Genomic DNA, 18,122 nt, shown 5'->3' with positions numbered 1-18,122 from the left:
CCTTACAATCCAGTATCTGATTTCAGAGTCTCTGTCTGACCATGATGTAATCTAACTGAAATCTTCCCATATCACCCAGCCTTTTCCAAGTATACTTCCTGCACTCGTTACAGAACTCAGTTAGTCTTTCTCATCTCTCATTCCTTGCCCCAAGCCCATATTCTCCTGTACCCGTTTCTTCTACTCCTTCCCCTACAACTGCACTCCACTCTCCCAAGACTATTAGATTTTCGCCTCCCTTTATGAACTGTATCACTGTTTCAATATTCTCATATACTTTATCTCTTCATCTTCAGCTTGTGACGTCGGCAAATATACCTGAAATATTGTTGTCAGTGTTGGTTTGCTGTCAATTCTCATAAGAACAACCCTATTGCTGAACTGTTCACAGTAACACACTCTCACCCTACCTTCCTATTCATAACGAATCCTACTCCCGTTTTACCTTTTTCTGCTGCTGTTGATATTACCCTATACTAAACTGACCAGAAATCCTCATCTTCTTTCCATTTCACTTCACTGACCCCTACTAGATCTAGATTGAGCCTCTGCAAATCCCTTTTCAGATTTTCTAGTTTCCCTACTATGTTCAAACTTCTGACATTCCACACCCTGATTCATAGAACGTTATCCTTTATTAGATTATTCAATCTTTTTCTCATGGTCACCTCCCCCTTGGCATTCCCCTACTGGAGATCCGAATGGGGGACTATTCTGGAATATTTTGCCAATGGAGAGATCATCATGACACTTTTCAATTAGAGGCCCCATGTCCTGTGGATACATGTTACATGTCTTTAATGGAGTTGTTTCCATTTGCCTTCTGCATCCGCATGCCATTGATCACTGCTGATTCTTCCGCCTTTAGGGACAGTTTCCCACCCCTTGGACAAGAGAGTGCCCTGAACCTCTGTCCACTCCTCTGCCCTTTTTGACAAGGCCGTTGGCAGAACCAGGGTGACTTCTTATGCCAGAAGTCTTCAGCTGCCAATGCTGATTATTAATCAAAATTTAAGCAGTGGCTGGATTCCAACCAGGGACCAAGGACATTTTGATTACTAGTCAAAGATGCTACCCCTGGATCACAGATGAACTCAGTATTGTATTAACATGACACATTTCGGACTGGAATTTGCTCAAGCTGATACGTGAGACAGTATCAGTGACTAAAGATATTTGTGGCTGTCTTGTGCCTGGAAAAAAATAAATGAGAATCTATGAGAAAGGAGTATCAGGTTTTTACTATCTGATAAAAACCCTGACCCAGTTAACCATACATTGAAGCACAATATGTGCATATTTTTATTATTGTTCTAATAAAGTCCATCATTGCTGGCGTATGGTGCTTTGTATTGGGTTATCTTGCCAAGAAAAATCACCTGTAAAATTAATTCTGTGAAAATACTTAATTTTTGGTAATGTAAAGGTGAAATGAGATTACGATGGGCTGGGCAGCTGATTGATTTATCGAAGTTTGAAATAGCAATAGTCAACTATACACTATTTACAAACTCGGTGAAGTATAAAGTAAATATATTCTGTTTCGATATATCCCTTTTTTAAGACAATTTTTTGTTTGTTTGTCTATGTTTTTTTTTCCTCTCCCCTTCAAGTAATACTGAAAAATGAGTCACTTTTACAAACAACGTTGTTACTAAGGTTTTTGATGAAGTCAATCTTAACAGAGACAGGGCTGGTTTGGAGTTTAATGCCCACTGACAGTAGGATCATTAGAAGTGGAGTATAGGCTCATTTTGGTAATGGTAAGAAAAAGAATCACCCATCATAGCATTTGCATAGAATTATACAAGTAGATAACGAAAAATCTCCATTAGGATGAAACGACTGGAGTGCATAGTTGAGTGCTCCTGACAAGCATGGCCAATAACGTACCACTGAACAGCAAGCATAGCAACTATAATACAAAAGTGCATCTTATATACCAGTGGTAAGAGAACCGCTCAGAAAATGAAAACAGGTCAAATTCAAGTCCTGTCAGCACATTGTTTTAATTTGCTGAGACGTTTCCCAATAGCAAACTTTATGCTGCAAAGTGAAAGATTTATTCTGATATTTCATAAATACCAGTAAGAATAAACAACATAGTCACACATTACATTCCTATGATACCCAATACCAAGCTGCAGTGCAGCCTATGTAATGCAACAGTGATTTCTGTAACCCAGACCAATATTTACAAAAATTTTAAACTATGTGCAATGACGCTTAGAGCCATATAACATATTAAATCTCATATCAAATATCAATCTTATCCAGGAAATTATTATACATACATTTATTCTGCCAATCTCTTTCTTGCTCTGGAGGTTTACAGTCCCTCTGAGTGCTTTAACCATGAAAACTTCTTCAATGCCTACTAGCTCCCCTACACGCCGCATGCTTGTTGGGAGCTGCTCCCAGAGTGTCATTACCTGTACAATCATATTTATAAAGCATTTATCACATTAAAAGACCAAACACAACCAACAAAAAACCTGTGCAGTACCTGAAACCAGTCTAAATTCCCCCATTGTGCGGCTATGTTCAGTGGAGTTACCTAGAACAGAAATTGAAAAGAAAGTGAGAGTAGTGTATGCATAACACAAACTAAATAGATCATCTACAGAAAGGTAAGTACTTAAAAAAGTAAGTGATTGGATCAGCTGAGGCACATTAATTAATGGAAAACTGGTTTCAGGAATGAGTCAGATACCACAGAACAATTTGTGTGTTTCCTACATAATACAAAGGAAGGGCAACCACTCACTTATATCTGAATGACATGTGGCTGTGCAAGTGTGCATTTGGGTGTAAGAGGTGTTGTGTGCATGAATGGGTGCGTTTCTACTACAGAATGAGCTCAGAAGCTAGCATAAACAGTTTTCTATTGCATGATTTTATGCGCCACATGTCAGTCAGCTACAGCTTTATTTTAAGTATTATTCCACCCAAGACTTTCCACTGTTGTTGGAGGAGGAGGAGGAGGAGGAGGAGGAGGAGGAGGAGGAGGAGGAGGAGACTGGTAGAGAGGGGCAAGGAGGAGGCAGAGATGGGCAGAGAGGACCAAGGAGGAGAGACGGGCAGAGAGGGCCAATGAGGAGACAAGCAGAGGGGGGCAAGGAGGACGAGTTGGGCAGAGAGGGGCAAGGAGGAGAGACGGGCAGAGAGGGCCAAGGAGGAGAGACGGGCAGAGAGGGCCAAGGAGAAGAGACAGGCAGAGAGCGCCAATGAGGAGACAAACAGAGAGGGGCAAGGAGGACGAGTTGGGCAGAGAGGGGCAAGGAGGGGATGAAAAAACCAAGGGGGCATGCTAGTGATGGCAGGAACAGAAGATGGATTTAGACAGAGAGGTGGAACAGAAAGATGAGGAGGTAACAGTAGGGGGGGAGGGGGGGGGGGCAGAAGACTGAACCAGAGATTGGTTGGAGGTAGGTGCAATATGTTTGTCTAACATTTGTGTGGAGAATGCCAATTGAAGGGGGGGGGGGGGATTCTAGTAATTCATATAAAGCAGAGTGTGTGAGCATTTTTCCAGGATCTCCTTCCAAAGCCCTAGATCAATTACAACTAAATCTGGCACAGAAAAACACAGGCCTTACAAATAGCAGCACTGCAGTGTTCATAGTCTCATAGCTCTGATATGAGTGGAGATGCTCACAAAAATGTGGTTTTTCCAGTCCCTACCATATAGGCTGCGCTTCCCGACATGCAGGTTGTGTGGGAACAGGCCTAACAAATGAATGTGCATTGCAAAGCAGCCAATAAATCAGGGGCAAGAAATGGTTTTCCTGGACCCTGGTGTGTAGGCTGCCCTGCATGACAAATGTGTTGAAGGAATAGTATTGGACTGCTTTATTGAACTGTATTTAAGGAGCTACATGTGACAATGAATAGGGCAGGTTGAGATGGATAGAAGGGGATGGACAGAGTGAAGTGGAGACGGAAATGGATAGAAAGAGAAGAGTCCTGAAGATGCATGAAGCAGAAGGTATGTCGAGAGGGATAATGGGCAGGTGGAAATGGAAGATGGGGAGGCAGAATGGAAAGAGAGAGAAACAAAGGATATGGTCAGAGGGAGGGAGAGGAAGATACTCTGGGAAAGGAGGTGGACTAAGAGAGGGGGAGGATGTGACAAAAGACACAGAATGGGAAGATGGAGGTGGATAGACGTGGGAGGAAATGAGGTGGACAGACAGAGGGAGTAAGAGATGGACAGGGAGAGGGGAGGGAGAAGGTGTGTTCAATACATGTGTCAAATGCGTACATGGACAAAGCTGAAGGTATCTATATTGTCTGTCTGTCTGTCTATGTCTCTACATATAAAAGACATTGTCCGAACCGATTGACTGACTGACTGACTGACTGACTCACTCACTCACTCACTCACTCACTCACTCACTCACCATTGCCGAGCCCAAACCCCTGAGCAAAGAAACTTGAAAAGGGTATTGATCTTACTCTGCAGGCATCGTTTAAGACTGAATTTTTTAACATTCCACACATAAGGTGGTCAAATAACGGATGAGAGGTTTCTTGAAAATATATTCTACATCCACATTTATACTCCGCAAGCCACCCAATGGTGTGTGGCGGAGCGCACCTTACGTACCACTGTCATTACCTCCCTTTTCTGTTCCAGTCGCGTATGGTTCGCGGGAAAAACGACTGTCGGAAAGCCTCCGTGCATGCTTGAATCTCTCTAATTTTACATTCGTGATCTCCTCGGGAGGTATAAGTAGGGGGAAGCAATATATTCGATACCTCATCCAGAACCGCACCCTCTCGAAACCTGGCGAGCAAGCTACACCGCGATGCAGAGCGCCTCTCTTGCAGAGTCTGCCACTTGAGTTTATTAAACATCTCTGTAACGCTATCACGCTTACCAAATAACCCTGTGACGAAACGCGCCGCTCTTCTTTGGATCTTCTCTATCTCCTCCGTCAACCCGATCTGGTACGGATCCCACACTGATGAGCAATACTCAAGTATAGGTCGAACGAGTGTTTTGTAAGCCACCTCCTTTGTTGATGGACTACATTTTCTAAGCACTCTCCCAATGAATCTCAACCTGGTACCCGCCTTACCAACAATTAATTTTATATGATCATTCCACTTCAAATCGTTCTGCACACATACTCCCAAATATTTTACAGAAGTAACTGCTACCAGTGTTTGTTCCGCTATCATATAATCATACAATAAAGGATCCTTCTTTCTATGTATTCACAATACATTACATTTGTCTATGTTAAGGGTCAGTTGCCACTCCCTGCACCAAAGTGCCTATCCGCTGCAGATCTTCCTGCATTTCGCTACAATTTTCTAATGCTGCAACTTCTCTGTATACTACAGCATCATCCGCGAAAAGCCACATGGAACTTCCGACACTATCTACTAGGTCATTTATATATATTGTGAAAAGCAATGGTCCCATAACACTCCCCTGTGGCACGCCAGAGGTTACTTTAACGTCTGTACATGTCTCTCCATTGATAACAACATGCTGTGTTCTGTTTGCTAAAAACTCTTCAATCCAGCCACACAGCTGGTGTGATATTCCGTAGGCTCTTACTTTGTTTTTTTCAGGCGACAGTGCGGAACTGTATCGAACGCCTTCCGGAAGTCAAGGAAAACAGCATCTACCTGGGAGCCTGTATCTAATATTTTCTGGGTCTCATGAACAAATAAAGCGAGTTGGGTCTCACACGATCGCTGTTTCCGGAATCCATGTTGATTCCTACAGAGTAGATTCTGGGTTTCCAAGAACGACATGATACGCGAGCAAAAAACATGTTCTAAAACTCTACAACAGATTGACATCAGAGATATAGGTCTATAGTTTTGCACATCTGCTCGACGACCCTTCTTGAAGACTGGGACTACCTGTGCTATTTTCCAATCATTTGGAACCTTCCGTTCCTCTAGAGACTTGCGGTACAGGGCTGTTAGAAGGGGGGGGGGGGCAAGTTCTTTCGCGTACTCTGTGTAGAATCGAATTGGTATCCCGTCAGGTCCAGTGGACTTTCCTCTGTTGAGTGATTCCAGTTGCTTTCCTATTCCTTGGACACTTATTTCAATGTCAGCCATTTTTTTGTTTGTGCGAGGATTTAGAGAAGGAACTGCAGTGCGGTCTTCCTCTGTGAAACAGCTTTGGAAAAAGGAGTTTAGTATTTCAGCTTTACGCGTGTCATCCTCTGTTTCAACGCCATCATCATCGCGGAGTGTCTGGATATGCTGTTTCGAGCCACTTACTGATTTAACGTAAGACCAGAACTTCCTAGGATTTTCTGTCAAGTCGGTACATAGAATTTTACTTTTGAATTCACTGAACGCTTCACGTATAGCCCTCCTTATGCTAACTTTGACATCGTTTAGCTTCTGTTTGTCTGAGAGGTTTTGGCTGCGTTTAAACTTGGAGTGAAGCTCTCTTTGCTTTCGCAGTAGTTTACTAACTTTGTTGTTGAACCACGGTGGGTTTTTCCCGGCCCTCACAGTTTTACTCGGCACGTACCTGTCTAAAATGCATTTTACGATTGCCTTGAACTTATTCCATAAACACTCAACACTGTCAGTGTCGGAACAGAAATTTTCGTTTTTATCTGTTAGGTAGTCTGAAATCTGCCTTCTATTACTCTTGCTAAACAGATAAACTTTCCTCCCTTTTTTTTATATTCCTATGAACTTCCGTATTCAGGGATGCTGCAACGGCCTTATGATCACCGATTCCCTGTGCTGCACTTACAGAGTCGAAAAGTTCGGGTCTGTTTGTTATCAGTAGGTCCAAGATGTTATCTCCATGAGTCGGTTCTCTGTTTAATTGCTACTAAAGAAATTTTGAAGGTAGACCTACAAAAAATTGGTATTTGATTTCTCTGTCAGAAATAAAGAAATCCGTGTTTTAGCAGTTTTGGAAATGAAACCCCTATGGGGTGAAATAGAGGACGGCAATTTCTTCAAAATATATAATTACTAAAGAGCTACTTACATATTTTTAAAGCTGCATCTATGAAAACTGACATATGACTTCTTGGTTACAAATAAAAAAACGTGTTTAATTGTTTTTTGGACATTTAACCCATAAAGAGGTAAAATAGGGGATGAAATGTTTTATGAAACATTTCTTTATGAAAGCAATCTAAAGCTAAATCTACGAAGTCAGCACCAACTCGATGCGATGAGTAGAAATCTATTCTTTTCATAGTGCTGTTAAACAGGTAAATTAAACATAATTTGTGTGGGTGTATCACAGCAGTGGTTTCCGATAAGACTAACAGACCATTCATTCTTTAACAGTACAATGAATTAAAAGCAATGTAATGAATGTTTTGTTGACCCAAGGAAAGATGATAACTTGTGAAGAAATTGGCCAGTAGAATCTACACATTACAACAATGTATAGGTAGAAGAACAGAAAATGTGGTTGTTTCACTATACCACTGAAACAGTATTGTTCTAAGAACATATAAAGGTATAAAAATTGTCCTCAGTTTCAGAACAATCTAAAAGTACTGTCAATTCTAGGAGGTCCCATTAAGGTGTAAAAGTCAACAGAAAGAAAATCCTAATATCCACCTCTCTATGGGGAAGGGGGGGGGGGGGGGGGCAAACTTTTATACAGCAAATGCAAATGAATGTCAGAAGTGAATGATGCCAAATGTAAGAGGGCACACCTTATCAAGTGCCAAAGCCATTCTAGGAGGGCAAAAGAAGTGGCAGGGCACCATTTTGTCCTTACAGTAGGAAACTGATCCTACAGGCAGATGAACCGGCAAACTCGACACCACAGAATGGTGGAGGTCAAAGGGAAACCACCCCATCACAGATCCAATGGGTATCCCTTGCTCACAGCAAAGCTTAGTAACAAAGCAGTCCAGAGTTAAAAGAGAGATCGATTTGGTTTTCCCGACAGGGTCAGGGACAAAGTACACAAATAGTAAATTTTATGTTATGATAGGAACTTGGAATGTAAGATCCCTCAACAACAGAGGAAAGCTGGACAATGTAAAAGAGGAGATGGCCAAGCCTTGACACATACATACTAGGACTGAGTAGCAAGAAGGACATTCTTAGTAGCATAGAAGAAAATGTAAAAAATATAAGTTTATCATGGAATTTATTGGTTGCTGTGTCCACAGTTAAAGAGTGCCAGCCATGCTGGAAATAAATCATGATTCACAGCACAACTCAATGAGAAAATGAAAAAAACTTCTACTAATCCATCAAAATCAGAGATCCTCACTGTGTGACTCACCAGGTGCAAGGAACGTCAATGTGAAAAATTTAATGAGTGCTAAGCCTTCATATAATTTATAATGTGTGAGAGCATGAACTTGAGAACTGTCGATTTAATAACTTCCCTGAAGATACTGAAAGGTAGCAAAGTAATACAGTGATGTGCTATGGTTGCTGAACTGAAACAGCCTTTATGGAAAAGTGATCTAGCATTCCCTACCAATACAACCGGCCATCTGAACAACTTGAACACTTACCAACTGATAACAATTTTCATTGGCCACATACAACCATTGTGAATGAAACTGTGCTTCTACACCAACATCTACATGAATACTCTGCAAATCACATTTAAGTGCCTGGCAGAGGGTTCATCGAACCACCTTCACAATCCTCTGTTATTCCAATCACGTATAGTGCTCGGAAAGAACAAACAGCTATATCTCTCCGTACAAGCTCTGAGTTCCCTTATCTTATTGTGGTGATCGTTTTCCCTATGTAGGTCAGTTTCAACAAAATATTTTCACATTCAGAAGAGAAAATTGGTGATTTGAATTTCGTGAGAAGATTCTATTGCAATGAAAAACGCCTTTCTTTTACTGATGTCCAGCCCAAATCCTGTATCATTTCAGTGACACTCCCTCCCATATTTCGCGATAATACAGAACGTGCTGCCCTTCTTTGAACTTTTTTGATGTACTTCATCAGTCCTATCTGGTACGGATCCCACACCGTGCGCAGCAGTATTCCAGAAGTGGACAGACGAGTGTAGTGTAGGCAATCTCCTTAATAGATCTGTTACATTTTCTACATGTCATGCCAATAATACGAAGTCTTTGGTTAGTCTTCCCCACAACATTTTCTATGTGTTGTTCATAATTGTAATTCCTAGGTATTTAGATGAATTTACGGCCTTTAGATTTGACTCATTTATCATGTAATCGAAGTTTAACAAATTCCTTTTAGTACTCATGTGGATAACCTCAAACTTTTTGTTATTTAGCATCAACTGCCAATTTTCGCACCATTCAGATATCTTTTCTGAATCGTTTTGCAATTTGTTTTGATCTTCTAATGACTTTATTAGTCGATAAATGACACTGTCATCTGCAAACAACCCTAGACGGCTGCTCAGATTGTCTCCCAGATCGTTTATATAGATAAGGAACAGCAAAGGGCCTATAACACTACCTTGGGGAATGTCAGAAATCACTTTTGTTTTACTCTATGACTTTCTGTCACTTACTACGAACTGTGCGATCTCTCTGACAGGAAATCACAAATCCAGTCACATAACTATGAAGATATTCCATAAGCATGCAGTTTCACTACAAGCTGCTTGTGTGGTACAGTGTCAAAAGCCTTCTGTAAATACAGAAGTATGGAATCGATCTGAAATCCCTTGTCAATAGCACTCAACACTTCATGCGAATAAAGAGCTAGTTGTGTTTCACAAGGATGATGTTTTCTAAATCCATGTTGACTGTGTGTCAATGCAACGTTTTCTTCGGGGTAATTTATAACGTTTGAACACAATATATGTTCCAAAATCCTGCTGCATATCGACGTTAATGATATGGGCTTGTAATTTAGTAGATTACTCCTACTACCTTTCTTGAATATTGATGTGACCTGTGCAACTTTCCAGTCTTTGGGTACGGATCTTTCGTTGAGCGAACAGTTGTACATGATTGTTTAGTATGGAGTAAATGCATCAGCATACTCTGAAAGGGATCTAATTGGTATACAGTCTGGACCAGAGAAGTCACTTTTATTAAGTGATTTAAGTTGCTTCACTACTCTGAGGATATTTACTTCTACGTTACTCATGTTTGAAGCTGTTCTTGATTCAAATTCTGGAATATTTACTTTGTCTTCTTTTGTGCAGGCATTTCGGAAAGCTGTGTTTTGTAACCCTGCTTTGGCAGTACTGTCTTCGATAGTATCTCCATTGCTATTGCACAGAGAAGGCATTGATTGTTTCTTGCTGCTAACACACTCCACATAAGATCAGAATCTCTTTGTATTTTCTGCCAGGTTTCGAGATAAAGTTTCGTTGTGGAAATGATTATAAGCATCTCGCATTGAAGACCGTGCTACATTTCAAGTTTCTGTAAAAGATCGCCAGTCTTGGGGATGTTGTGTCTGTTTAAATTTAGCATGTTTGTTTCGTTGTTTCTGCAACAGTGTTCTGACCCATTTTGTGTACCACGGAGGATCAGTTTCATCATTTGTTAATTTATTTGGTATAAATCTCTCAATTGTTGCTGATACTATTTCTTTGAATTCAAGCCACATCTGGTCTTCACTTATATTATTAATTTGGAAGGAGTAGAGATTGTCTCTCAGCAAGGAGTCAGGTGAATTTTTATCAGCTCTTTTGAATAGGTACATTTTTCGTTTATTTTTGGAGAATTTGAGGGTTACAATATTCAATCTCACTATGACAACCCTGTGTTCACTAATCCCTGTATCCATTTTGATGCTTGTTATTAACTCAGGAATATTTGTTGCTAAGGGGTCAAGTGTGTTTTCACAACCATTTACTATTTGCATGGGCTCGTAAACTAACTGCTCGAAATAATTTTCAGAGAATGAGTTTAGCACAATTTTGGATGATGTTTTAAGTGTTTTAAGTGTACCTCTAGAATTAAACATGTGTTTTCGCCAACATATCAAGGGAAAATTAAAGTCACCACCAACTATGAGTTGGGTACATGTTTGAAATCAAACTCAAGTTTCCTTTGAACTTTTCAGCAACTGTATCATCTGAATTGGGAGTTCGGTAAAAGGATCCAGTTATTATTTTATTCCGGTTTCCAACAATGACCTCTGCCCATACTAACTCACAGCAACTATCTACTTCAAACTTGCGACACGATAAACTACTCCTGACAGCAACAAACACGCCACTGCCAACCGTGTTTATCCTATCCTTTCTGAACACCATTTCAAAATGGAACCTTATGGAGCCCAACATTCAAACTGTTAGCTTCTTCGCAAAAATTTCCGCTGCGCTTATCTCTGGCTTAGCCAGCTTTCAGTGCCTATAATGATTTGAGCATCAGTGCTTTCTATTAGTGCTTGAGCACTTGGAGCTCTGGTACTTTCCCAACACAGCTACGACAATTTACAGCTGTTATACCGATGGTTCCTGTATGTACATTCTTCTAGTGTTTGGCCTGCATCCTTTGTGATTGAAGCCCTTCTTGTGTTTTCCTGAGGCCCTCTAACCTAAAAATACCACCAGTCCACGCCTTACAGCCCCTGCTACCTGTGTAGCCGTCTCCTGTGTATAGTGGACACCAGACCTATTCAGCGGAACCTGAAACCCAACCACTCTTTGGCATAAGTCAAGGAATCTGCAGCCTACACAGCACAGAACTGTCTGAGCCTCTGATTCAGACCCTCCACTCGACTCTGTACAAGAGGTCCACAGTCGCTCCTGTCAACTACGCTGCAAATGGTCAGCTCTCCTTTCATCTTGCAAGCAAGACTGGCAGCCTTTACCACTTCTGTTAGCCACTCAAAACCAGAGATCATCTCTTCTGATCTAAAGTGACACACATCATTGGTACTGACGTGAGCCAACACCTGCAGTTCGTTGCACCCTGTGCTCTTCATGGCATCTGGGAGGACCCGTTCCACATCTGGAATAACTCCATCTGGTATGCACACGGAGTGCAGATTAGTTTTCTTTCCCTTCCTGGCAGCCATGTACCTAAGCAACCCCAGAATGCACCTACCACTGGAGCTGCCATCTATCAATAATCCCACCCTCTGTGATTGTCCAGATCTTGCAGTCTGAGAGGTTTCCTATGAAACAGGACAGGTGACGGTATCTGGCTCAACAACAGTATCAGCCACAGACAGTGATGGGTCAATCGCAGTGCCAGCAGTAACTAGTCTGGCCACCGGTGAAGACCAATCTGAGGACTCGGATGTGCTGGATGTCCGTTGGATCTCCACGGCTGGCCCACAACAGTGATGCCCGTCCACTGCAGCCCCAAGCAATGTAACCAAAGCCATCACAACCTGGAGCTGAGAGCGAAGTGTCATCAACTCAGTGTCATCAACTCGGCATGCATCCGCACACAACAAATGCAGTCCCTGTCCCCACTAAAAACCATGGAAAACTAAACTATGCAGATAAACGGACTATTGGCATGTGCTGCGCAACTCTACTGTAGACACTGATGAAAACACTTGAGCTGTGTCTAATAAATTAGATTAATACGCCGAGATTCAAAAACCTAGCTACCGAAACACTCAGGTGAAACTAAATAATTAGCCCCTGATTAGGAACTTGTAATATGTCACAAAATCAGTTTACTTTCCGACGCAAACAAAAACACAAGAGCTGTGGATATTAGATATTAAATAAACATGCTGAAACTCAAGAAACTAAAGCATTAAAGCCCACAGATGATATTACAAAATTTGCTCCTGGTTAGGAACTCGTTGTTGTTGTTGTTGTTGTTGTTGTGGTCTTCAGTCCTGAGACTGGTTTGATGCAGCTCTCCATGCTACTCTATCCCGTGCAAGCTTCTTCATCTCCCAGTACCTACCGCAACCTACATCCTTCTGAATCTGCTTAGTGTATTCCCTCTACGATTTTTACCCTCCACACTGCCCTCCAATGCTAAATTTGTGATCCCTTGATGCCTCAAAACATGTCCTACCAACCGATCCCTTCTTCTAGTCAAGTTGTGCCACAAACTTCTCTTCTCCCCAATCCTATTCAATACCTCCTCATTAGTTACGTGATCTACCCACCTTATCTTCAGCATTCTTCTGTAGCACCACATTTCGAAAGCTTCTATTCTCTTCTTGTCCAAACTAGTTATCGTCCATGTCTCACTTCCATACATGGCTACACTCCATACAAATACTTTCAGAAACGACTTCCTGACACCTAAATCTATACTCGATGTTAACAAATTTCTCTTCTTCAGAAACGCTTTCCTTGCCATTGCCAGCCTACATTTTATGTCCTCTCTACTTCGACCATCATCGGTTATTTTACTCCCTAAATAGCAAAACTCCTTTACTACTTTAAGTATCTCATTTCCTAATCTAATTCCCTCAGCATCACCCGACTTAATTTGACTACATTCCATTATCCTCGTTTTGCTTTTGTTGATGTTCATCTTATATCCTCCTTTCAAGACACTGTCCATTCCGTTCAACTGCTCTTCCAAGTCCTTTGCTGTCTCTGACAGAATTACAATGTCATCGGCGAACCTCAAAGTTTTTACTTCTTCTCCATGAATTTTAATACCTACTCCGAATTTTTCTTTTGTTTCCTTTACTGCTTGCTCAATATACAGATTGAATAACATCGGGGAGAGGCTACAACCCTGTCTCACTCCTTTCCCAACCACTGCTTCCCTTTCATGCCCCTCGACTCTTATAACTGCCATCTGGTTTCTGTACAAATTGTAAATAGCCTTTCGCTCCCTGTATTTTACCCCTGCCACCTTCAGAATTTGAAAGAGAGTATTCCAGTCAACATTGTCAAAAGCTTTCTCTAAGTCTACAAATGCCAGAAACGTAGGTTTGCCTTTTCTTAATCTTTCTTCCAAGATAAGTCGTAAGGTCAGTATCGCCTCACGTGTTCCAACATTTCTACGGAATCCAAACTGATCTTCTCCGAAGTCCGCTTCTACCAGTTTTTCCATTCGTCTGTAAAGAATTCGCGTTAGTATTTTGCAGCTGTGACTTATTAAACTGATAGTTCGGTAATTTTCACATCTGTCAACACCTGCTTTCTTTGGGATTGGAATTATTATATTCTTCTTGAAGTCTGAGGGTATTTCGCCTGTCTCATACATCTTGCTCACCAGATGGTAGAGTTTTGTCATGACTGGCTCTCCCGAGGCCATCAGTAGTTCTAGTGGAATGTTGTCTACTCCCGGGGCCTTGTTTCGACTCAGGTCTTTCAGTGCTCTGTCAAACTCTTCACGCAGTATCTTATCTCCCATTTCGTCTTCATCTACATCCTCTTCCATTTCCATAATATTGTCCTCAAGTACATCTCCCTTGTATAAACCCTCTATATACTCCTTCCACCTTTCTGTCTTCCCTTCTTTGCTTAGAACTGGGTTTCCATCTGAGCTCTTGATATTCATACATGTGGTTCTCTTCTCTCCAAAGGTCTCTTTAATTTTCCTGTAGGCAGTATCTATCTTACCCCTAGTGAGACAAGCCTCTACATCCTTACATTTGTCCTCTAGCCATCCCTGCTTAGCCATTTTGCACTTCCTGTCGATTTCATTTTTGAGACGTTTGTATTCCTTTTTGCCTGCTTCATTTACTGCATTTTTATATTTTCTTCTTTCATCAATTAAATTCAATATTTCTTCTGTTACCCAAGGATTTCTATTAGCCCTCGTCTTTTTACCTACTTGATCATCTGCTGCCTTCACCACTTCATCCCTCAGAGCTACCCATTCTTCTTCTACTGTATTTATTTCCCCCATTCCTGTCAATTGTTCCCTTATGCTCTCCCTGAAACTCTCTACAACCTCTGGTTCTTTCAGTTTATCCAGGTCCCATCTCCTTAAATTCCCACCTTTTTGCAGTTTCTTCAGTTTCAATCTGCAGTTCATAACCAATAGATTGTGGTCAGAATCTACATCTGCCCCAGGAAATGTCTTACAATTTAAAACCTGGTTCCTAAATCTCTGTCTTACCATTATATAATCTATCTGAAACCTGTCAGTATCTCCAGGCTTCTTCCATGTATACAGCCTCCTTTCATGATTCTTGAACCAAGTGTTAGCTATGATTAAGTTATGCTCTGTGCAAAATTCTACAAGGCGGCTTCCTCTTTCATTCCTTCCCCCCAATCCATATTCACCTACTATGTTTCCTTCTCTCCCTTTTCCTACTGATGAATTCCAGTCACCCATGACTATTAAATTTTCGTCTCCCTTCACTACCTGAATAATTTCTTTTATCTCATCATACATTTCATCTATTTCTTCATCATCTGCAGAGCTAGTTGGCATATAAACTTGTACTACTGTAGTAGGCATGGGCTTTGTGTCTATCTTGGCCACAATAATGCGTTCACTATGCTGTTTGTAGTAGCTAACCCGCACTCCTATTTTTTTACTCATTATTAAACCTACTCCTGCATTACCCCTATTTGATTTTGTATTTATAACCCTGTAATCACCTGACCAAAAATCTTGTTCCTCCTGCCACCGAACTTCACTAATTCCCACTATATCTAACTTTAACCTATCCATTTCCCTTTTCAAATTTTCTAACCTACCTGCCCGATTAAGTGATCTGACATTCCACGCTCCGATCCGTAGAATGCCAGTTTTCTTTCTCCTGATAACGACGTCCTCTTGAGTAGTCCCCGCCCGGAGATCCGAATGGGGGACTATTTTACCTCCGGAATATTTTACCCAAGAGGATGCCATCATCATTTAATCATACAGTAGAGCTGCATGTCCTCGGGAAAAATTACGGCTGTAGTTTCCCCTTGCTTTCAGCCGTTCGCAGTACCAGCACAGCAAGGCCGTTTTGGTTAATGTTACAAGGCCAGATCAGTCAATCATCCAGACTGTTGCCCCTGCAACTACTGAAAAGACTGCTGCCCCTCTTCAGGAACCACATGTTTGTCTGGCCTCTCAACAGATACCCCTCCGTTGTGGTTGCACCTACGGTACGGCCATCTGTATCGCTGAGGCACGCAAGCCTCCCCACCAACGGCAAGGTCCATGGTTCATGGGGGGAAGTGTTAGCTATGATTAACTTATGCTCTGTTCTACCAGGCGGCTTCCTCTTTCATTTCTTAGCCCCAATCCATATTCACCTACTACATTTCCATCTCTCCCTTTTCCTACTACCGAATTCCAGTCACCCATGACTATTAAATTTTCATAATAAATGAAAAAGTCACAAAATCGGTTACTTTCCTGTTCCTGCTTGTCTCTCAGCCAACTACTGCTGCCTGAGAATCAGTTTGATAAAAGCAAATGTAGTTCATTTTCCAAAATTATCTTCACTGAAGGACTGTGGTATTAACATGGATTTTGAACACTATCCACCTGCACTGCAGCTAAATATACAATGCACACTAATGCTCTTGTGGAATAGAAGAATTGGAAGGAGAATGAGAGCTGATTACAAATTATTACACATGTTATATGTGATCAGGAAACATGATAAATATCTACCTATTTAAAAATAAAATTATATGGTAACATCACATTTTCCAATAGTTTATTATCTTAATGTTAAGCAATATAGCCTCATTTACTGTGGGTTACAAACTTATCACTGCAAAATTAATTAACCTATTAATTAATACGAGGTGTGGCTGGAAAAAAACCGGACTAGTACTGGTGAAACAATAAAACGAATGCAATAAGGCTGAAAGTCGCGTGGCCTGTCACGTGACTCTCGCTCCGCCTACTGCTCGAGTTTCATCTGCCTCCTGCACTCAGTCTGCCCGTGGCGTCTGTTTTAAGTAGTTGACGTTTTGTCTGTGCGTCGGAAAATGTTGAGTGTACAGAAAGAACAGCGTGTTAACATCAAATTTTGTTTCAAACTAGGAAAATCTGCAAGTGAAACGTTTGTAATGTTACAACAAGTGTACGGCGATGATTGTTTATCGCGAACACAAGTGTTTGAGTGGTTTAAACGATTTAAAGATGGCCGCGAAGACACCAGTGATGACACTCGCACTGGCAGACCATTGTCAGCAAAAACTGATGCAAACATTGAAAAAATCGGTAAACTTGTTCGACAAGATCGCCGTTTAACAATCAGAGCAGTGTCTGAGTTAACAGGAGTTGACAAGGAAAGTGTTAGGCAGATTCTTCATGAAAGTTTCAACATGAACAAAGTGTGTTCAAAAATGGTTCCAAAGTGTCTCACAATTGAACAGAAGGAACGCCGAAGAATGATTTGTTCTGACATCCTGGAAAACATTGAAAGTGATCCCACCTTCTTACAAAATGTTATTACTTGCGATGAATTGTGGTTTTTTACTTACGATCCTGAAACTAAACGCCAATCGATGCATTGGAAAACTCCTGGTTCTCCACGACAAAAAAAAGCACGAATGTCAAAATCGAAATTCAAGGCAATGATGATTGTTTTTTTTTTTTTTTTTGACATCAAAGGGATTGTGCACATTGATTGGGTACCAGAGGGACAAACAGTGAATCAGCATTACTACATTAGCGTCCTGGCTACCCTACGTGAGCGAGTACGGAGAAAACGGAACGATTTGTGGAGAAAAAAGTCATGGATCCTTCACCAAGACAATGCCCCAGCTCACAGTGCGTTGTCAGTGAAGACGTTTTTGGCAAAACACAACATTCCCATCTTAGATCATCCACCCTACTCACCTGATTTGGCCCCCTGTGACTTTTTTCTTTTGCCTAAAGTCAAGTCATCTTTGAAAGGAACTAGATTTGAGACTGTTGAAGCAGTAAAAGAAAAAGCGACGGAAGTAATGTATGGACTTACCGAAAATGATCTGCAGCATTGCTATGAACAGTGGAAAATTCGTATGGAGCGGTGTAGAGACCGAGGAGGAGAGTACATTGAAGGAGATAACATGAAATTGTAAATAATTGTAAATAAATGTTTTTTCCAGCATCAGTCCGGTTTTTTTCTAGCCGCACCTCGTACATTACATCTGCATCATCCCATATCAAGTCTCCACATGGCTCCTTACCTCTTTGCTCAGTGCTATGACAATGGAGGGGCAGGGGAGAGGATACTGTACCACTGCTCTCAAGCCTTTTGTAGTTACACTATGTGATCAAAAGTATTCATACACATGGCTAAAATTGACTTACAAGTTCATGGCACCCTCCATCAGTAATGCTGGAATTCTATATTGTGTCTGCCCACTCTTA

General features: G+C 41.3%; 1 protein-coding gene across 1 annotated transcript in view; it reads right to left on the bottom strand.

The window, feature by feature from the left end:
- The window catches only part of LOC126199248 (DNA polymerase theta-like), a 363,755-nt gene that overhangs the window by 192,571 nt on the left and 153,062 nt on the right, over positions 1-18,122 (bottom strand). Inside the window, exons 12-13 of the mRNA XM_049936047.1 lie at positions 2,507-2,557; positions 2,295-2,432 (exon numbers count right to left, since the gene is read on the bottom strand). Coding sequence (XP_049792004.1) covers positions 2,295-2,432; positions 2,507-2,557 — 189 coding nt within the window. The remainder of the gene's footprint in view (positions 1-2,294; positions 2,433-2,506; positions 2,558-18,122) is intronic.

This window comes from Schistocerca nitens, chromosome 1, assembly GCF_023898315.1.
Source record: "Schistocerca nitens isolate TAMUIC-IGC-003100 chromosome 1, iqSchNite1.1, whole genome shotgun sequence".
Classification (NCBI taxonomy): Eukaryota; Metazoa; Arthropoda; class Insecta; order Orthoptera; family Acrididae; genus Schistocerca; species Schistocerca nitens.
Note: the sequence above shows the minus strand (reverse complement) of the source record. Positions and strands in the feature narration are given on the sequence as shown.